General features: G+C 34.4%; 1 protein-coding gene across 1 annotated transcript in view; it reads right to left on the bottom strand.

Annotated features, from left to right (window-relative positions):
* LOC145773868 (uncharacterized) overlaps positions 1-21,708 on the bottom strand; it is a 35,970-nt gene extending 14,262 nt beyond the window's left edge. Inside the window, exons 1-11 of the mRNA XM_082584990.1 lie at positions 21,650-21,708; positions 20,803-20,926; positions 19,661-19,814; positions 18,998-19,215; positions 18,306-18,429; positions 17,611-18,062; positions 16,516-16,665; positions 15,790-15,892; positions 11,929-12,011; positions 11,453-11,633; positions 5,487-5,630 (exon numbers count right to left, since the gene is read on the bottom strand). Coding sequence (XP_082441116.1) covers positions 5,487-5,630; positions 11,453-11,633; positions 11,929-12,011; positions 15,790-15,892; positions 16,516-16,665; positions 17,611-18,062; positions 18,306-18,429; positions 18,998-19,215; positions 19,661-19,814; positions 20,803-20,926; positions 21,650-21,708 — 1,792 coding nt within the window. The remainder of the gene's footprint in view (positions 1-5,486; positions 5,631-11,452; positions 11,634-11,928; positions 12,012-15,789; positions 15,893-16,515; positions 16,666-17,610; positions 18,063-18,305; positions 18,430-18,997; positions 19,216-19,660; positions 19,815-20,802; positions 20,927-21,649) is intronic.
* Positions 21,709-22,810: the final 1,102 nt, after the last annotated feature.

Raw genomic sequence — 22,810 nt, 5'->3', positions numbered from 1 at the left:
TTGCTCCTGACAAGTCAAAGAACATCGTTGTCTTGTGATGTTGCCAAATTGCGTGCAAGGAAGAGCAGTTTGGAATACCGAAACCGAATCGATTCGAATTCTAAACTGTTTGAATAATTTGAACCTTTAATTGGATTCGGTATATATCTTTTTTTCGCGTCATATTTACGTTATTCATCATGGATGAACTGCCCGCAAGCAGTGCAACAAATACGTTGTGCAAGCGTACACACGCCGATTGGCATCGCAGTTGCCAGTTTCGAGGTTTTCCCTCAGAACTGTGATAATTCTCGTTTAGAAGTTGCAAGTATTTGACCGGTATTTCGACACTATATGACCTGAGATTACAGTGATCAGCAATTTTATTGCGTTTGGTTGATGTAATGTTGCATTGTTTGGCTAATTTTTAAGATTAAAATTTTGAGAGTAGCTGACAGATATCCTCAAACATTAAACAATCATATTTTTCCCTTTCAGTCAATTAGAGATTATTATTTATTTATTTCATATAAATTTGAGCGTTTCGGTTCTTCTCAATTAGATTTTAAAAAATGAGCGAAAAGTAAAAAGCGAATTGAAATTTACTTTTGAACGCATGTACTTGGTTAGGCTGCACAACCGCGTACGTAGTCACGATCTGACAAACAAAATGTCGTGCAAATCGACGATTTCTGTGCTTGACTGAACGTCATTCTGTAGGCTACTGCCAAGATGCTTTGCGGCGATTTTTCACAATTTGTCACTTCACAGCAACGTCAGGAAAATTTATAATGCTAAACCGTTTGACTTTACAAGAAACGTAGGGTAGATGAAAACTACGTTTGCTTCTGAAAACGTTACAGCAGAACTTTCGGGAAAATCGCAAGTGAAACAAGTAACATTAGCCAACATACGTCTTTTGCTAATTAATATAATATTGTTGACTTAATTTCCTAAAGTCAATAATAATAATTATCGTGACGTAACGTAGGCTTTAGTATTTGATTTGTGTGGTCAACGCCACTGCATCCAACAGTGCAACAGCCATTAGGGCAGTAATCGTTTGGTTCATTAACACCAAGATTAATAAGCATTTTTCTTGCATGACCTCTTCGTAGCACACCGGGTTTTTAATTGTTTCAACGTTTGCAGACAATAAGTCAATCTAACCCATTGTCTGTTGCTTTGTTTTACGTTTGAATAAGTTTATTGTATCAACGGGAGCAATACAAAATCTTGTCAGTGGATAGGAAGACCTTTAGAAAGCCATAAACACTGCACTGTAATTACTTACGTTTTAACCAGTGGCGTAGCTAGGGGGCGGGAGGAGCGGAAGGCCCCCGGCGGCACATCTGGGGGCGGCACTTTCAGACTACGATTTTTGATTTTGATTATAACCTGATAAAAAAACGCATTTCATTTTCACATGCTTTTTCTTGAAGGGGCGGAAAAATCTGAACCCGCCCCGGGCGGCACATTCCCTAGCTACGCCACTGGTTTTAACAGGTATAGTTTGTGCCCTAAAACAAAACCTTGACTTCATTTTGTGTTTGCTTCATTTTCTTTGGCGAAAACATTTATGTGGTTTCTAACAGGCCTAGCGATAATTGCTCTTTGATGCAACAAAAATGTCGGTCTGTAAAAAACTTCTAAAGCATATCCATGAATGCTAATTACGAAATGTTGCTGTGATGTATTGTAATGTTAATACGTCATGTCTAATAAGAATGAATTGAAAACGAGTCTAATCACTCAACATGAAAGCAATGGCACAAAGAATCCTCACTGAACCAATCAGCAAAAGGTTTTGTTACGCCTCAACCTTATTTTTTCTGATCTACGGAGCAGATATAAACCTTAAAAATCATATGGATTTATTCTTGATATGGAATTTGACTACGTACACCACATATTAATTAATGGATACTTCGTTAAACTGAACTTCAAAGTCAAAGCAAATTAATTTTTCACATACCAAACCACCTGTGGTGATCGAATTTGTTGAATCATAATTCGATAAAATGTTGAGATGATGTTACGTCATTACGCCGCTTTGAAATGTAATTTCATGACGTCGTATGAAAGAAAAGCGTAAATAGTTTAATGCTCTAATGGAAATAAAAAAGAAACACACATGAGAGGCATTCCATTATCATTCAACAAATCCAAACAACCACTAAGACTTCAATTTTGATGACTAAAGCATATGTTATAGTATGTGAAAAATGCATCTCGGCAAAAAAAAATTTTGAAAATTGGACAAACGGTTTTCGAGATATCGCGTTCTGAAGTTTTGTGGTTGTCACTAGGTGGCGCTGTTGATGTGCCCAATGTTTTTTGATTTTAGGGTTATGTTTGAGGTAGAAAGTCGGTTGAAGTGTCTATTCCACCATTTTTCATGATGCAGAATTCAAAAATGATGTCAATTTTAGTATACAAGAATTAGATAGGGAATTGTGTGGCATTTAAAAAAAATTGGGGGACCAAATGCCAACCTCCAAATTTCTATGTGGGCAACAAGATATCCCAAAAAAATGTTTTGTTCTTTAAAGTTTTTTGCGTATACTTCATGATAATATACTGTTTATTTATGAGACTTTTGTCCTTTTTTCACAATACAACCTTTTATCAAAGACTTGCATGAGAAGTTATATGATCTATTAATGCAATATTTGAATAATGCGTGCTTATGATGTCACAATAACAAATCACAGATTTCCCCAAAAAACTTTTTTTGTTGTGAAAATTGCCTGGGAAAACCAGCCCTTGTTTCAAAATTGCAGTCAAATTTTGTTCTCCCGGGCAATTTTCACAATGAAAAAAAGTTTTTTGGGGAAATCTGTAATTTGTTATTGTAACATCATAAGCAAGCATCATTCAAATATTGCATTAATAGATCTTTGATATAAGGTTGCATTGTGAAAAAAGGACAAAAGTCTCATAAAGAAAATATTATACTATCATGAAGTATATGCAAGAAACTTTAAAGAACAGAAAATTTTTTTTGGGATATCTCGTTGCCCACATGACAATTTGAGGTTTGGCATTTGGTCCCCCAAATTTTTTAAAATGCTCCATAACTCCTTAGCTAATGCTTTTAGACTAAAATTGAGACCATTTTTGAAATCTGCATCATGAAAAATGGTGGAATAGACACTTCAACCAACTTTCTACCCCAAATATAACCTTAAAATAAAAAACCATTGGGAACATCAACAGCGCCACCTAGTGACACACAATTTCAAAACGCGATATCTCAAAAACCGTTTGTCCGATTTTCAAAATTTTTTTTTTGCTCAAGTTCAAATTTTTAAAACAACAAAATATATCAAAACTAACACCTTTTGAAACCAAGTGGTTACATTTCTTTCTGAAATTTGTTGAATTATAATGGAATGCCTCATGATAAACATTGGCGAAATTAGGTCTCATTTACAATTCAAGAATGAAGCAACGCAAAACTGCTGAAACAAAACGTTTTGTTTGAGTGAAATAATCACTGCAAGTTACCTACAATGCCAGAAGGCGCGCGCAAGAAGTCATGGGAACGTGAGGTATCAAACATTAGAACAGGTTATTATTTTACATCAGTGTGACGTTAGTTACTACGGTACTTCAAAAAATCTTCTTGCTAAATGTGAAAAATCTGCAGCAAATGTGTTTTTCTACATTTTTAAATTCGGCCAAATTTTGCCGATACCGATACTCCAAAAATGGCCGATATCGATACAGATATATCGATACATCTATAATTCGAAACGAAACGGATATATAAAAGAAACGCAATCGGTTGAACTGACAAACTCGTGAGATCAAGGAAAACGCATAGAAGCAGTAGCAAAGCCAGGGGACTGGGACAGTGGTAGGTCGTTTAAAAGGCATGTATGACGTGAAAACAATTGGCTTTAACGTACAAAAGTAACAGATTAAGGGCCAATTGAGCAAATGCATGCAAATTACGCATGCGTTGTATTTCTCACAACCCATATATTAATGAACACGTCCACAGTTTGCTTCAACAACAAAGAATAATGAAACTCACTTTGGAAAAATATTGATTGAAATTACCATTAAAGCTAAAAGATATTTAAAAAAATGCAAACTGAGTGACGACTTCAAAAATCCGTAAGGTATAAAAGTTTAGTTTTCAATAAATGATTTTTATAGGTTATACAATATCCCAAAAACATAAGCTAATATTTGCTTGACTGTTCAGAGGGAATTAAAAATCGTTCAAGTATTATGGTGTCATGTACAATTACGTTCGAAAATATGATATGAGTTGTTAATTGTTATTATCGTTGTCTCCAATAAAGGCCTTATACCGATATAATAATGTTTGTAATCTAACCTCTCCTCTTCCTTACAGTAGGCTTCAACCCACAACACTTCACACAATGAGTTTTTTCTTTGCAGTCCACAAAAAGTTTTGAGACTCAAAACAATATTAAAATCATTATTTAATTAAAGGTACATTAGTTTGTACGTATCCATTGGGTTTCCAAAACTGTTGCAGTTCATTCTGAACAGTTTCAGCTGACACTTTTTCCAACTATTTGTTTCTTTATATTTTCTCGAAACCCAAGTAAGCAGTTTTGTCATATCCATACTTGGGCTCTGTCATTGAAGATTTATATTAAGTGGACGTAAAGACAAGGAAGCCAACCTTCGTGTCCACCTTCAAGCATGTCATTGTGTGTGCCAAGGCACAATGGATAGGTGTCGAACCGACGTCATCAGCATCGTGCAAGCGCTCTCACCTCTCAGACACGTAGTCGATAACCAATAAGATGATTATAATGAACAAAGAAAGGAGCACAGAGTAGTTATCAATTATTTCATTTTGTGGTAATTGTTCAATGTTGAATGAAATGGCGAAAAATCATTCAAAGCATGTTGTTTTTGGAGCGTTCAGCATTCAGAGATTCTTGTGCGTTTCGTTTCAAACTAATAGAAAACATCGGACATAATTTTTAATATCAGGATTCTAAAATTATCTCTTAAACCTAGTTTCTGTAAAGTCCATTTAAACTTGTTTAACAGTATAATTTGCTGCTATAAAAAGGAATTATTAGAGACAAATGATGACGGACGATAATTATTGTTTCTTGTTTTTCGAACTAAGACTGATTTATGTCCTTAAACGCAGTTCTGTCGAGGTAAGAGGTAAGAACGACAAAAGGTCTTGAGCATTGTGCACTTGTGCAGTAATGGTAACAGTCGACTCACTGTGCAATAATTACAGTTTGAAAACATTCGATTTGATGAGATTGATCAATCCCACCATGAATCGAATGGGATTGTGATCATGCTCTTGTTCTCAATAGAATAAAAAATGGTTTGTAAAACCAATGAAATTATGAGATATTGGATTATTATGAGTTCATAATATTTACTTATAAATTTAATAAATGAGTTTTACTGTATAACAGTGTTGGCACCATCTATGAATTACTTCATCACAACACATTGATTACACTTATTTAATTTTTCAACAAAGTTCAAACCTCCAGTGGAAGCCAAAGCATGACCACAATGACCTTCATTCATATCAACGCTGTTGTACCATTTGTCTTCAACAAAGTTGTAACTTTCACAGGAAGTTAAAGCAGTGTCATTATCTTTCTCGCCACCAACAGTGAAGATGGAATCTGTTCATGTATAAACAATGGTTCTCTTCAATGGTAATTTTTGTTTAGAATAATAGATTAAATAAACAATAGAAAATTGAATAAATAGATTTAATCATTTTCATAATTATTGCCAAAAAGAATACAAATTTATAATAAACAATGCGAACAAATTTTGTTATGTATAAACGCTGGAATTAAAGCATAATTAAAATCGTGTTATTTTGTATTACATAACAATCAGAGAACAAACCAATAATTTATGTTGCTATTCTTATTGATTCAAAGATCTTCAAAAAAAGAACATTGATGATTTTCTGGAAGTAGGTAGGAACGAAAAACTCCTTGAGTTAAGTGGACACCTTCGTTACCAGAAAGTTATTCCGTATTCATTCCACACTAAGTGTGAGTGTATAGATTATGCTTGCTAATTCCCCAGAAAAGATTTCTTGGAAGACGAAAATGAGGGATGGCACAAAGTTTTTCAAAAATAAAAACGGACGACGAGAAAAAAATAAAATAAACTACGCAGTAATAGACTATTACTAAGCTATATTATAGATTATGTTTATTACTTCTCTAACAAAAGATATTTGGCGGAGGAAAATGAGGGATGGAAAAGAGTTTTTAAAAAAAACAAAAATAAAAATTTAAATAAACTACGTCCTCGCCCTCTATGCCAGGGCAAGTAACCTTTTTAACACATGGGCTAGTTAGGAAAGTTTAATGTTTACTGGGAAGCAGTATTACAATTGAACTCTTATTAATATTTTCATCTTTTCGTTGTTCAATCACTCCAAGTATTGCACATGAAGATATATATTAGGGTGGCTCATTTTCCTTGATGTTCTTTAAAATTTTTGTCAGTTTGGAATAATGTTCCATTTTGCTCACTGATATTTGTAAACCAAAATTTTTTGTTGGGTTTTGACCTTTGACCCTGGTTCACCCAAGGAGAAATTCTGAATTTTTCTGAAAAATTAGTAAATTTCGAAGTGGTTTAGAAGTAGCCTATCTCAAGAAAGGATTTCTCAAAATTTGACCACGTGATTTTGACGTCACTTCCTCTGTTAACTTCCACGTGGAACATCTTCACCCTACTCCAAGTCTGAGAGTCACTAATAGTGCATGCTTTTAGTGTCATTTTAGTTGATTTTACAGCCTTTTCTCAGTCAGTGAATCTATAACGTCGTAGACCAACAAAAAAATTTGGCATAAAAGATGAGAGTCATTTTAGAGTATTTCAGGGCCCCTGATTCCGAAAATGCACTTAGTTTTTTCGAATTGCCTCTAGTTTTCGAGATATTCAACAATGAAAATATTTTTGAAATCGTTTCTCAAAAGCATTCAATTAGCAAATTACTTATTTTCAGCCCTGTTTACCATTATGATGTCATAATTGCACTTGTCTAGTTCAATTGGTTCATATTGCACGAAAGTTCAAAACGCAAGCAAAGGTTGAAATGAACTGTGTTTAACGTAAGGGAGACATAAATACTCAATGAAAACAGTTGTGAATCAGTAGGCCTACATCACAAGAAAAATATCCCGAAAGTCATGTGTTTATGAATGCAGCTTTATATTGAAAAGGTAGGCCTACTGAAATGGATACTTGTACAAATGGAAGTTTTATTCCAAGCCTTTGCTAAGGTCAAGTCTTTGCTGCAAGAAGTTTTTTCTGGTCTATAGGCTAAATAAATGGCATATAGGCAAATAAAATATGCCTTTGACAAGTAGGATGCTGTACAAACAACCCAAATATATTTTGCTGCATGAAGCAACGCAGAGGACCAACACATTTTGCGATAGATACAGCGCTATATAAAAACAAGCATTATTATTATTACTTTGACATAAAGCTGGGTGATCAAGATAAGTCCTGGGTTCCTCCTAAAGTATGCAAACATTGCACTCAAACCCGTTTCTGGGCTCAAGGCTAAGAAGTTCAGAGTGCCATGACATAAAGAAAGCCGTGGAATCATCATGAAAATTGATACTTCTGCACGGTGAGGATGTTCGAAGGAAGTTGGACCATCATGTTTACATGGAGTGTGTAAGGCAGTCATTGCATGGACGTTGCTATTTCTGTTTTTTGTTTGCCCTCTCTATAGTTTCAAGTGGTGATTTGCTTGAAACAATAGGAAAACGGGCATGACTGAGAGTAACCTCAATACCTTCAGTAATGTTTTGGAGCAAGGTCAAGTTTTTTTTCGCAAAACCATTTCTACCACCTACTGTAGTAGTTAAAGATTTAGTTATCAAAAGTGGTAGTTGCAAACTTGGCTCCTCATCTCGATCAACATGGCATTCTTGACTCCAAGGCCAAGATTACGTTCTTCCGCAGCAAGGATAAATGCAGCTACTTTACTGAAGAACATAACTTTGTATTCTGTAATTATATAAATGGCCTTCGTACCTTGATGGGTGTTGCTCAGTAGGCCAATCATAATAAAGAGTTGCGTTTGTTCATCGATAGCTTTGTTTTGTTTATTTGTCTAGTTTGTTAAGCAAAACAATGTATGCATTTTGTTTGTACTTAGTAGCTTACTTAGTAAGTCTGAGACTGTTGAAATCAACAAATATATTAATGCAAAACGCAAGTTATATATTCTTTATCTTGTATCCTCAGGCTTACTTCGCATCATATTTTGATTGTTACTAGGCCAGTAAACATTAAATAGCTGTTTGTTTGGGTTGTAATCAACGTGATTGGTTCCAAATAGCGTTTATACAACTCAGAAATGTGCCTGGGATTACTTCCAGTTTTGTCTATGTAGTAAACGACACGACGTTAAATCGAGAGGGGCTCAAAATTGCGAAAAAAGTGTTTTTGCTGTAACTCAAAAACTAAAGCCAATTCGAGAAAACTTAGTGGATTTTTAGAATCAGGGGCCTCGAAATACCTTAAAATGACTCTCACATGTCTTTATATAAAAAAAAGTTTTGTTGGCCTGTGAAAATCGATAAACATCGTCAAATGATTCAAGAAACTGAAAGCAGTAGATATTTACTACGTGAAGAGTACACAAAGAAAATCATGCCTGAAATGTGGTAGAATTCGACATTTTGAGAGTAATACATGTGTCAGTGTTCATGGAATTGCTAATTAAACTACTTTGCTTGCTACAAGTTTGTGTTACTGCCTCTTATTGTGTCCATTAAGATGCTAGAGTGCATTAGAAGATAGCGAGTGAGCAGTTTCAGGGATAAGCGAATATTCGATATTTTGAAAAAATTCCAGGGTCAAACGTTAATATTTTTTTGTAAAATTTGGTGTAGGAGATACATTTACCAAAAGGAACAATATTCCAAACTGACGAAATATTTAAAATAAAAAAAATTTTTTTTAGAGATTTTGCGCCAGCCTAATATATATGCATATCATATGCGTCGTCAGAGCTGCAATGATTTGGAAGTTAAAAAATACCAGCCTCATGGGGGAAACATTGGTGTCTGTCGCTGTCAATTCTTGCTACACTCGATTGCTGAGAAAGATAACATAGTTTTGTTCTATTTTGAAAAGTTTAAAAAAAAATCTGTTTGATTTTGAAAGAAAAACTTCTTGTTTTCTATTCAAAATCGTAGAAGTTTGGTTTCGTTATGGGCTCGAAACAAATATAAAATGCATTAGAATCTTACAACGCAGAAAGCCTCATGAAGTGAAAAATGCTTGGTCTTGCGTATAAAGTGCTCGGTCAATGCATATGAACTTGTTTGGCTCAGGGGTTGTTTAAGCAACACACAGAGTACTTCAAAATTGTTTGCGTTTATAAAAAATCCCTTTGCGTTGGTCTCCTTTCGAGTTCAACTTTTCATTTCAAGAAATTCCTTTACCAGATTTGCTTCAAATATTACAAGTTTATAACTATTTGATCACCTTTCAACAAAAACAACCAAACTTTGTTTTCAACAAAATAGGCCTGTTGCAATATTACAGATCAGTGGGGTTCAATTTAATTTTGTCCTTGGCTATTCGGAACCTTATTTGCCCTGCAGTGATGATGTTCACAGTAACGATTCTGAATCCATAATTAGGTTGTTTAAATCTGTTTTATTATGCTAGTCAATATGACATGTATGGTCGAGGCGATGTATCAACATGAGTATAAGATAGTCACAGGGTTTATAAAAACTTTCATCTTGGACCTAATTTGTTCTGCAGCAGAGTAAAAGTAAATCACTACAGCAAGCATTTAAAATATCCTTTTGATACAAACATAAGTTAACATCTTATTGTAAGTCCCATGAAAATTGTTTTCGTACTCCACAGAATTTTTTTTGCATGCTCGCTACAATCTTTCAGATGATATTTATGTCACAAAGCTGGATATCGAGTTTATTGATTTGCAGAATGTTTTACAAATCTATTTTCTCTGTATGAGTTTATTGTCATTTATTAACATAAGGTGACATAGACATATAAAACTCTGCACTTTATTGTTGATACATTATAATGTGCGTATTGGATCCTATGCGTTGCTCTCAGTGCTTTGCGATCGCAGCCGTACGGACGGGTAGATTGTTACACCGAATCCATTTCTTCAATGCTTGGTGCTAAGCAAGAACAAAGTTTAGTGCTAATTTTATAACGTCTCAGACACGACCCGACAAGGTATAGAACTCATGTCTACCGATCAAGAGGTGGGCGTTCTATTCATTACGTCACCAAGCCAGGGTTTCTAGCACATATAACATTGTTCTGAAGGCTAAATGGCATACAATGTCAATTTATGTTATTACAGAGTTTACCAGGTCGTGGCGTCATAATTTGATTAGCATTTACACAAAAGAAAAATTTTGTCAAGATACCGCCCGACCCTCTTTTCTGTTATCGGTTCAAGACATTCGCAATCACTACTTCAAATACATATTAATGAACTTAATGTGACATTAATTTTAAATACAAGTGGTGATTTTGATGCAGAATAACTTTCAGCAGAAAGGGGTAGGGAAGCGATGTAGTGGGTTACCTAGGAATAAACGTAACCACGCTCAGAGGACTTCCAATCATATCACCTTCATGTGTAACTAATAATTTTCAATGTCAGCTTGTTGAGCTCACTGAACAAAATTGAACTGACTGGAGCAAACCTAAGTCATTTTATATCGCAATATGTTGCCAGGTCGTCTTTCTTCGAGCACTATTGTAGATATGATTTCTGTCAGAAGATAATTTTTTCCCGTTTTCTTACTGTGTGCTGAAACGTACTTTAGAGATCACTTTAAGTAAATACGAGAGCACCAAGATGTTTATTATCAGAATTTTGCAAAATGCAAAAAAAATTATTAAAACCATTTCAAAATTTTGTTTGAAAGCATGCTATTCAACAAGTACGCAAAAATAACAACTTTTAAAGTTGTAATTAATGTAGTAAAGTCACAATTAGGCCTAACTTGTCTAAAAAATAAGATCGGACGAGATATGAAAAAGCGGCTATCACGCAAATGTCGTAATCAATGAAAAAACTCATCAAACATCAACCTTGAAAAATTAAATCAACTATAGTGAAATTGTTGAACGAGCGAAATTAAACGCAAACATTGGCGAGAATGTGGCATTTCGGACCAAACTTCCAAACAAACCAAAGTAATCTCATCAAACATCAACCTATAAAACATAAACGCTCGATAGTAAAATTTGCGTAAAAAAATTGTTGAGCGAGTGAAATGAAGATGAAACATTAGCGAGGATGTGGCACTCCAGAACAAAGTTGTGTGGTGCGTGTCACATGCGCACTCGGCGCTCATCGTTGTTAATATTCATCACTTTTGTCACAAATATGAGTTTATCTACAAGTTATGGGACCTACTTAATTTGAATCTAAACTCAAGTGGATTCTTACCATTGAAAACCACAGAAGCAGCGTCATCTCTCACAACATTTGTGGAAGCAAGTTGAGTCCAACCAGATTCCTCATCATTTAACTTGAATCTTTCAACCACTTTAGTTTCATCTCCACCGATAACAAAAACCTCACTTTTATGACAAACAGCTGATCCCCACCCGTGATCAAAGTTTGTGTTCTGAAGAAACATAAATTGTTAAGAATGCGTAAGATCAACAACGTCACGATTTCACAAGACTTGCTTGAATGCCCGACATAATTTCACATCAATTGTGAAACGTCGAGTGCAATCATTGCAACTGCATGTGATGCATTTGCTGAAGAGCAAGATATCACAAACACAAAAACATTTAAATATTAACAGCTTGGAGCTCACAACTCATAGTAAAACAATATGTTTTTGAGCGCACCACATCAAACAATAAATGCACTCATCCTAGGAACAGTAAACCTAAAAGCTTTTAATGTTTTACCAGGAAGTCAATTGCTTCTTTCTTTCTTACGTCATACTTCCACACATTTTTTTCATGAAACGTAAGAAATTGATTTCTCGATTCTGAAACAAACAAAAAATGAAGCAGTTTAAAATATTTGATAACAATCAGCGTGTCTATATGATTTTTACAGCAAGTACAGCGCAAGAACCCGCAAGCTTGAACGGGGATGAAAAGTTAAAGACTTTCATTCACACATTATCAACTGATGGTATACGACTTCTCATTACATGCGAGATTGCAAGTCCGCTCTTGTATACCGAATTCTAAGGAATTTTTATCACTGCACATTTTCTAAGAAAACAGTTACATAATACCATGTGGCATGAAAACTACAAAATTGCAAACTTAAGCAAAAGCAGCTTTACCGGTTACATCGCTCTTGGTTTTGTTTGTCATACGTCACAGTTTCATTTAGGCTACTGTGCAAAACCCTTTTTTTGTGAAAACTGAAGAGAGGCGATAATAACCAATCAAGTTGAATTTTGATAAGTAAAAGAAAAACAGATGAAAAATATTAAAAAAATACTTAAAATTTTTTTTTTGAAGTCAGTGAAAGCGCTTGATTGGTTTAATTAAAAACCGCTTTTGATATGATGTCACATTAAGAACAACTTTGAAAAACACAAAAGAGGTTTGTGGCAAGACAACTATAGGTTAGTTATCAAGAAACATATGTCATGTCAATGTACATTGTATATTATGTCATGCAAAAAAGAGGAAATTAACGTTCTCAAAATTTGCGTTAAATTGTTTTTGTTCCGTCTGAAATTTTTGTTTCGTTCTGATTTTGTACATTTGTCATTGTTATAATAATAATAATAATTGTTATTTAAAACTTTTGCAAATCACTCTTGCTTTCCTGCTTTTGGTGTTTTTTTTACTTTGCGATCTTTATCGTCCATCCACCGCAAAAAAACAGATCTTATGTTTTTTCAGAGAGTGGCGGCATATTCATGTTGATGTACAACAAGCAATCATTGATAGTTTGAAGTACTAGGCATTGTCTTCAAGTGATCTCATGTTTCACAGCTAATACTCATGTTCACTGCCAGTGGCGTACGCAGAGGAGGACATTGGGCCATGCCCTTCCTCCCTTAACAATGTTGATCTTTTTGCGTTTTTGTGATTGTGCAAACATGTTACTGTTCAAAAGTGGTCTTGGATAGCAAGGCCATATTAACCGCCTCTCGTACCCCCGAGGGCACGGCTGTTTAGGGGCCAACTCATTTTGGTTTGTTTAATTTTTTTTGGCTATTTAAAATGAAAAAGTTTTGTAACTAATGCTGCAGAAGCTCAATATTCAATAGCTTAAATCACGCAAGGCCCTATTTACCTCTTCCAGATCCTCAGATAGCGGGCTCACATCTCTGTTTCAGGGCCTACCTTTGTTCATATTTAGTTAGTGCAATGCTTTTCGGTAATTGTATATAAACTATGTGACAATACTATTACAGAAACTTGACATTTTATAGCTTAGACTGCATCCATCTGTTTTGTATTGTTTATGAGCAATTGGAATAACTATTTGAAACAAGCGAAACCAGTAAATTTATGTTATTTTGTTGCAGTTTACAGAAGAAATAATACTACGCTCTCGCTTTCTTGGAAAATGTCTTTCTAAGGTTGATAGCATAAGACTTGTCCAAAATGAAATGCTCGTGAAACGACAAAAATGTTCAATAATAGCACCCAGAAACGTTGACAGGGATTATCTTGCACATATGCTACTTTTGCATTTGAGATGATTTTTTTAATTCAAAAACTCTTCAGGAGGGGGAGGGAGGGATTGCATACTGAAGGAAACTCCACGTCGTCAAATTTTTGTAACTACCTTGTTTAAGTAGGCTGTTCTGGATTCAACTAAACGTCTTTTTTTTCAACACCAACACTGCGTCATTCTTGTCCTTAGTTTTTACTTTTTGTATTTCAAAAGTAATGCAATTATACGTTTTAGAAACGGCCTTTGTCATTGCCAAATTATTCTCTGAAAATGGCCCTGCGAAAATCTTTTACTTATTTTAGTTAAACTCCATATCTCATTGCATTGTTATGTAGTCGAAGACGTAGTCCCAACAGATTGTGGAGTCAGTCTGATGTTTTTGATCCAAATTCACAATCTATGGTTTGAAAAAGATTTTAGGCATCTATACTAAAAAGTAGAGACCCACTAATAAATTTCTGAAGGGGGGTGAGATGGTGCTCACACGCTCCTGTAGAGCAGGCCTTCTTTTTCGTTATGTACGTTCAAAATGCGATAAATCTGGTTTAAAGTACCTATCGTAATAAATTGCATTCGATATTTAAACTTTCACAGAGAGGTTCAATTTATTCTTTAATGTAAAAACATTGCCAAATAATCGAACTATCAGTTTTTACTTATCCGTTTAGACCTACCATCATGCTTTTCATATTTACATATCTCATAATTCAATCCAAAAGTGGACCTACAGTGACATACGCAAAGACCGTGAGAGTTTATATTTCACCAACAGATAGCCTCGGCAACCTCAATCTTTAGTTAGACTATAAAATAGCATTAGGCTATTCTTAATGCAAAATGTCAAATTGCGGTATATCGAACGCCAGTAAGAATATTCTGTGTACGCCACTGAACGTACCATTAACACGTGTGTTCATTGGGTTGAGTAAGCTAACTACGTCGTGTACGTAAACAATTATATGCGAGTATTATATATGAGTGTTATATCACATTTTTTTGTTTTCAATACAAAATCTATCCAAATAAGTAAACCAGTTGCAGCAAACTAAAACATTATCGTCAATGCAAGCTGAGTATGGTAGGCTAATCTTACATAATATGACTAAGTGGCTATATTAGCAAATGGGCGTCAATTCGTTTCGATTCAAAAAAAATTTCGAATGCCGTTCGTTGAATTCGGTAGCAAGAAAATGAATGAATGCTCGTCTATCACTAATTACTATGCTTTTCAGGACAATAGTTGATTTCGCAATTATGATTTTAACTTTTCTCGCCGGCCTTTCTCTTTTCTGTAAGACAATTACTGCATAATTTTTTTAATAATGCAAGTTGAATTGATACGATTTCTGTATCGCAGGCCGGATTTGGCCGCGGGCCGAACTTCAGACACCCCTGTTTTAGGACCATGCAACAGCTAGTAGTGGATTTTGGTTAGCAGTAAAAGGTAAAGGTGAGTCCCATACTTGATCCAAGCATCGGGGAACAAGAAAATAAGGTTCTCATTAGATTAAGCCTTCGGCACTAACGAGAGTAGGGTGGCCAGTTCCTTTCTCATGGCCGCCTTTACTTCAGCAACTACGCCCACCCAATTTATTACACCCTGCGTAGAGGTGAGCGGTGTTTTTCAACAACCAGCTTAAGCCGGGAGTCGAACCAGGATTGCATGATTGGTAAGCGAGCACCTTATCCGCTGCGCCATCCCACCGCTACTACACCGGTTAGCATCACTAGATCAATGAAAAAATTGATTGTACAATAATTTATTGATTTATTGAATTTATTAACCTCTAGGAAAATCACACAGATATTTTTAGACGTTTGGAGTCACTGAACAGACAATTCGAATTGTATGACTTTCTTTCAATTTGCGCTGAATCAATGTATGAAGTTGTTGATGAAAAGTAGAAAAAAATGACTCCTCGTATATTTTCCTAACAAAATCTTTGATTAGTGACGTCAATAAACAAACGATCTGAATCATTTGACTCTGCTATGACTAACTTTCATCAATAATGCGACACAAGCTTTGTGGGTCATAAAAGCTGTGGGACATTGTGACTCAATGAACAACTCTTACATACAGTACAAAAATTTTAAACTTAAAAAGTTGTCCAAACCTTCCTTTGTTGAAGGAGCGGGAAGGACTTCAGTTGCAGCAGCACGTGGAATTGCAGATTGAAGTAAAATATTTGTACATTCCAATGAAGTCGTAATCAATTCCTAATGAATTGAAAGGAACTTTAGCAAATTTACACACAAGTCATTACTTTAATATTCATCAGATAGTTGTTGTTTGTTGTAACATCGGTTTCACAAATTCACATAAAATCATTTGTAAAAAAAATCACATTTAAAGATACTTAAGTCCTTCTCCACAACAGAAGCCGTATGTTGGAGTGGAGCCACTTTTGTTTAGTTTACATTGATTACATCAGTACGTTAGTTTATTGTTTTGTAACGTTGTATTCAAAAACTTCTTGTTATTGTAATAACTTGTGTTATGTTTCCAATCGCTATGGTGAGCTGAATGTAATACTTCTTGTAATTCTTCTCACTAATTGTTGAAGAATCTTATTTAGACTTATGAGTGTATCTGTACAAGTATGTAGTACATTATGATGCTATCTCCTACGAACTTTCAAAGTGATAACATAAGTGACAATATTGAATGGGCATTGGACAGCACTGTTTTGATGATATTTACTTATATTCCACTTCATTTATTTTTCCTAGCACAACCATGCCCGTTACAAACATATAAGAATTATCATCATCAACAACATATGCTCACTGTTGCTACATGTCAGTTAGTGATTACTAATTGTAATATTTGTCAGATTTACCTCTTTCAATGCAACATTTTGCAAGAAATTCCAGGATAGTTTTCCAAGTTTAACAAAACTGAAAAGTTTAACCATGTGCTTCTTACGTGTGGTGACGTCATGTTTGACCCAATTTATGAGCCCATGAAAAACATTATCTTCCGAAGATACCTGAATGACGTCATCAATTATTATTACTGTACTTCATCACAAATGAGTATTACGTCACAGAACAAGATATGAAATGTCGACTCCATGTTCTTCTGCTCAGTTAATTGAATGGAAAGCAGATAATGCCAAAGCCAACAATTTACCAGAATGTTATGTCCAGTACTTGCGAACATTATTTACACTTATGAATAAGAACGGCAGTCACAAATTTTAACTGTTTTGTAAGTATCAGCATTACAACCTTAAAAGCTGCTGTTCTGCACTGGTTCAAATCGACTTACCGTACATTTAAGTAGAATTCACTTATTGAAGCTTTTATAAATCATGTAAACATCGATATTTTGTCGCGTATTAACTATTTAGGCACTCCCCAATTAGTTATTGCTTACTTGTGTGTCTACCATGGATAACACTGGTCAACACGAATTTTTTGGCAGACAAAGTTAGAGTGTTTTTGGGAGTTTTGAAGGGCACTAATTCTGAATATGGCCTTAGTTTTTCCGAATTGGCTCTAGTTTTGGAGATATCGCATAAGGTCATTTTGACCAAAATCCCATATTTGAGCCTTATGCGCAAGATCAAAAAAACAGTTTAACCATATTAGATATTTCAGAAATGCAATTTAATGGTCAATTGTGAACAATAAAGACAGTTTTAAGTTTAAATACAGCAACATCACGAGATTTTTAAGGATTTTATATTAGATTTGTCATACTTAAAAACTTGATGTTACCGATGTCATATACACAAAATACACAATCATATAGCCTACCCTACCGTGCAGTAGTGTAAGTACATAAAACACTAAAAAATGTTGCATTAAATCAGTCAATCAACCTTGTATAATATACAATTTAGATAAAAGGAACCACATTATCTTTTTCATTGTAAATTGAAAATAATGGTATGAAATACAATAAGATTAAAACTATTAACTAAATTTGCCCCGAAAAAATGTCTCTTGTAAGATTTTCGCTTGTGAGAAACGTTTGGGCAGTTTCTCAACAAGTTCCAGCAATAGTCTGCCATCATGTGCTCATTCCATCTGCCCTGATATCTTTCTTCCATTGTCTTGATGTCTTGGTGGAACCTTTCTCCCCGCTCTTCACTGTAATCACCAAGATTATCAGGAAATCTGTCAAGGTGGCTGAATAGGAAGTGAACTTTAATGCTCATGTTAGCTCCAAGTTTTCCAATTGCAGATAACATCTTCCGAACTAATTCTCTGTAATTAGGTGCTTTGTGATTCCCCAAGAAGTTTTGTACTACATCCTTGAAGGAGTTCCATGCAGTGAGTTCATTGCTGTTCATGTGACTGGTGAAATCCGAATCTTTCATCAACGTTCGAATCTGAGGTCCATCAAAGACACCAGCTTTAAGCTTTTCATCGGAGAGTCCTGGAAATTATGACTGCAAATGTACTTGAAGCAATTCTCCTCCAATGCTTTGACGAACTGCTTCATTAACCCTAATTTAATGTGCAGAGGTGAGGAGGAAATACAATTCTATCCCTGGGAACTAAAGGTTCATTCATTACATTGGCTGTCACAACTTGAAGACTGGTGCGTTCTGGCCAGTTTTTCTTGCGCCAGTGCTGGGTTCTTGTCCTGCTGTTCCAAAAACACTGGGAGCAAGGATACTTGGTACACTTTGTTGACCAATTAGAAAACTGACCATTTTTATGTCAACACAGATGAGCCACTTATGGGTATTGTAGTCAAGGTTTTCAAGGACAAGTTTGATGGCATCATACTCCTCTTTCGTCTTGGGAGAATGTCCAATTGGTACAGGAGCAAAATGTAGGACGGAACGTAGGACTTTACAGTAATTTCTAAATTAGCTTTCGTTACTAATTATTATGCCATATCAAACAAAATTGATAAGATTTACGTACTTCTTGGTGAGATTTTTAGGGGGTAAATACAGGTAAATACACTAATTTGGGCTAATCTAGGGGTATAGGTATCTTCTAAACTAGAGTCAATCGGCCAAAACCAATGTCATATTCGTAATCAGCGACCTTGAAAACCCCAGAAAACACTCTTAGATGTCCTGCCAAAAATTTTTTTTCTCATTTTGTTGACCAGTGCAATAGGCATTTGATATCAAGGGATGGTTTGCATTGAACGGGCAATGATTACTTGCATGTGACTTGCCGTCTGCATTTCTTCGCATCCACACGTAGCACTTGCCATGATTATGTGACTTGCCCAAGAACATGTACAATGCTCACAAATTAAATAACTGGCGAAAAGTCTGATTTAATTTTGTTAGTTGAATTTGTGATTGTCAAATTCTGTTTGTAGTCTTAATTTGAAATAGGCCTACAAACCTTTTTCTCTTCCACTAGCATCACTTCAAACATCACGTATGGTGTTAGCTCTTTGAACTCTTTTCCATCGATGACTGATTCAAAGTTTTCAGCAATGACAATGTTTGCTTTTGCCACAACTTGGTCCAGATCATACATTTTCGAATATGCTTGAATTGTTAAGCAATTCGTCACATTAATTTCATCAAGAAGAAATTCGATGCAATATTGCTTGAGATCTAAACAACAACCAACATCAGTGAAAAACCTTATTGTGCAATGAAACCTGTTGAAAAAATTTATAAATAAATAAAACTGCCAACTCGTTGGTGCCTTTGCTATGAAATTTGAAATATAAATAAATGTAAAAACGTAAAACAATAATTGTTTGTTAATGTTTCGAGGTAACCTATCCTACTGTGACCACAAATGAGCTCAGGAAAGGAGCCAACACTAACAAGTAAGTTCAATAAAAATTGATGCAAAATTATTCATCAACAAGTTAAAAATTATAACTTCTGCCGTTGTGCTGATTTCTTCGCCACAATCTAAAAACAAAAATGTTCAAAAAAAACTGATTGTATTAAATGATTAAAGTTATCATAAGCTGTGGTGAAAAACGATTCTTCACAATCGTAGAACAAAAAAAGATTAATTTATTTTTAAGCAATCGTTAACACTTACTTGGAATTTGCAAATAATTTGCAGCTTCAAGCAAACTGTATACGTTTTCACTTGTGACCACCACTTCACAAGTATACATGAAGTTTAAAACAGTTTCCATGGTATCCTCTTTCACTCCGTGGATATTTGCTTTGCTTTCATACTTTTCCTTCATCTAACAATTCACAAAATGATCAAAGCTGGGTGATTGCATTACGCGTTTACCTAGATTATGATGTTGATGAATGAGTTTGACTAATGAATGAGTTTGTGCAAATGAACAATCGGGAGCTGTACAGAAATGAAAATGCCTTTCAGCTTGACTAATAATATCATCTCTAGCCTAGCCAAATTTCAAGTGAAAACAATTTTAAATTACGTTATTACATTTTATCTACTTACTTTTGTTTTTCTAACAATGTTGTCAGATCTACATCAACGCTTACTGCATGGAGACTTTAAGGTCGAAACAGTGGCGTCTCTGCCCACAGTCAATGTACTTGTTACATAAAGTAGCTTACACAAGAAATGTCCAGAAGCACGCCAATAAATTATTTTTTTTATGCCAAGCCTAGACCGCAATATACAATTGTTATGTATTTTGTGATTGAATAGTTTTGAAAAAAGTAATAACCGCATTGTTCAATTCTTTATAATTCAATAAATCTTCATAAAACTTTTTTTTTCTATATCATTTCATGTATAGTTCTTTTTTTCTTGTTTACAGTTAGAGCTGCATTGTCAATACCAGGACTGGCGCTGTTAAGCAGGAAAATCTTCTATATAAATGCTCTAAAATTATAACTTCACACTTCAAATAAATTAACAATGTATGTAGCAGTCCTGTGTGTTCAAAGTTAAGGAATTCCAATATTTAGTTACAATATGGAAAAACAACTTCTTCAGGGTACAAAATAATTCCATACATTGTTTTAGGAAAATAAACGATGACAGATTAAATTTCTGAATTATCTACAAAATATAAAAGCGTTGATTCTCAAATTTAGTTCAAGTGATAACCAAAAAAGGCTTACCACTTTTTCGTAAAACTTTTACATTTTAAATAAAGAAGCAAACAAATTTTGGGCTGTAGTTAGTAATTTATGTGTAACCACTTTCCATACTCACTATCAACAAAGAAACAAATAATATACAAAATTCACCTCTGCAGAGAAAAGCTTTTGATAAAAGGTTGAAAACGCTCCAAGGATACATTTGTGGCTGGAAAATTCACCATCTCCAGCAGTCAAAGTGACGTCACAATAACCATTTCCAGATTTCCTTTCTCTATTTTGAACAAATTCAAGTATAAATCAAATACTTTTTACAACCTTCAGTAGATTCACTCCAAGAAACATCAATCAAAGCAACTAAATTACAACGTAAACAATTGCTGTAAAAATTCATAGAAACCAAAGTACTTTTGAATTTAATAAAGTAAAAAAACTTAAGATATTATTTCAATGCAACAATTTTCTGTGGCCATTTTATTTGCAACTGCTTTGAATCCACTGAAGTTTTGTTTTGCTGAAACAAAAAGCTGATTTAAAACACTTCAATAAAAACTATGAAGAATAAAAAAACTCCAGATCCATATAGGATTATGTTCAATACAGTGTTACAGAAACTTATTTGGAACAAAAGTAGCCAATTTCAGCATCAGAAAAAAAGAGTTGGAAATAAGAAAAAAGGCGTGACACCAGAGAAAATAGCATTGCTATATAACTTATCATTACAAGATTAGTGCATTATGCATAGCCTACAGTTTCCTGTACTTGTATCAACGTTATACATAAAATTCAAGATATACTGTGCATAAAAAGCAGAAGCATTGAATTTACAAATGCTTTCAGTTCTACTTAAAATAAATATTATGGTGAAAATGATAAAAGGCTTCTATCTGAAACCAAAAGCAATTCAATGTCATTTCTGCTTTACTGAGTTGTCACAAATATCACCACAAACCAGTGCGTACAAACCAAAAGGTAAAATATAAAGAAACGTATTTACTCGTTCAGTTTGTGCATGATGTCTTCCATGTGAGTGCTTTTAAATTGCTTGAAGCCCATTTCCTATGATTTCTCTGCAACATACAATAAACATTGGCTATGATTGTTTTTCAGTACATGGTTGCCACTTAATAAAAAAACTTTCACTCACATTTGTTTTAATCTTCATCGCCAAACACTTTTATCTCAAAACCATCTTTAATAGTTTCAAAATGTATATTCTTTCAACACAGTGTGGATTGGTTTTATAATGAAATTTAGTTTAATATGTTACTGGTGATGTTTTAACTGAATTAAGCTAACCCCATAAACATTGGCTCGTAAAAACATGAGAAATATACGTGTATGACACGAGTTTCCTCAGAATTTCACGTTTTTGACGTGTTTTTCACGACCAATGTTTATGGGGAAGCATGCAATTATGCAATTATACATGCTCAATCAGAATAGTGGCGTGCAAAATTCACCATGCTGAAATAACTCATCCTAAAATTGTGTCATCATAAACTTGCAAACAAGGGATGAAAAAACGCATATTAACAAAATATGTAGCAATACAATGTATCGACAGTGATTCAAATGCCAATTCTATGGTTTGTTAAAATCCTTTCTGTGCAGAATTACTCACCTTAGATGAAATTGCAGTAAAAAGTAGATAGGATTATTCAGTATTTGATAAACAGGTTTGGTTGAAAAGAATCAAACTCAAATCAAATGGTTGTCACTTAATAAAAACACTTTCACTCACATTTGTGTTCATCACCAAACCATTTTATCCCAAAACCATGTTTAAAATTTCAAAATGTATGTTATCAATACAATGTGGATTAGTGTTACAGTAAAATTTAGTTTAAAATGCTACCGGTACTGTTTTAAATGAATTAAGCTAAGTCTGCAATTACTCCTTCTCAATCAGAATAGTGGCGTGCACAGAAAAAAATTGCAAGGTATGGATGAAAATTCACCATGCTGCAATAAATCATCGTAAAATTGCGTCATGATAAACTTACAAATAAGGGATGAAAAACGCATGTTAACAAAATATGCAGCAATGCAATGTATCGATAGTGATTTAAATGCCAACTCTATGTTTTGTTATAATCCTTTTTGTGCAGAAATACAAATAAATATTTTAAAGCTTTTATCTTTTTGCGAGAACCAA

The sequence above is a fragment of the Aplidium turbinatum genome, chromosome 7, assembly GCF_918807975.1.
Source record: "Aplidium turbinatum chromosome 7, kaAplTurb1.1, whole genome shotgun sequence".
Classification (NCBI taxonomy): domain Eukaryota; kingdom Metazoa; phylum Chordata; class Ascidiacea; order Aplousobranchia; family Polyclinidae; genus Aplidium; species Aplidium turbinatum.
This window is presented reverse-complemented; position numbering and strand designations above follow the sequence as displayed.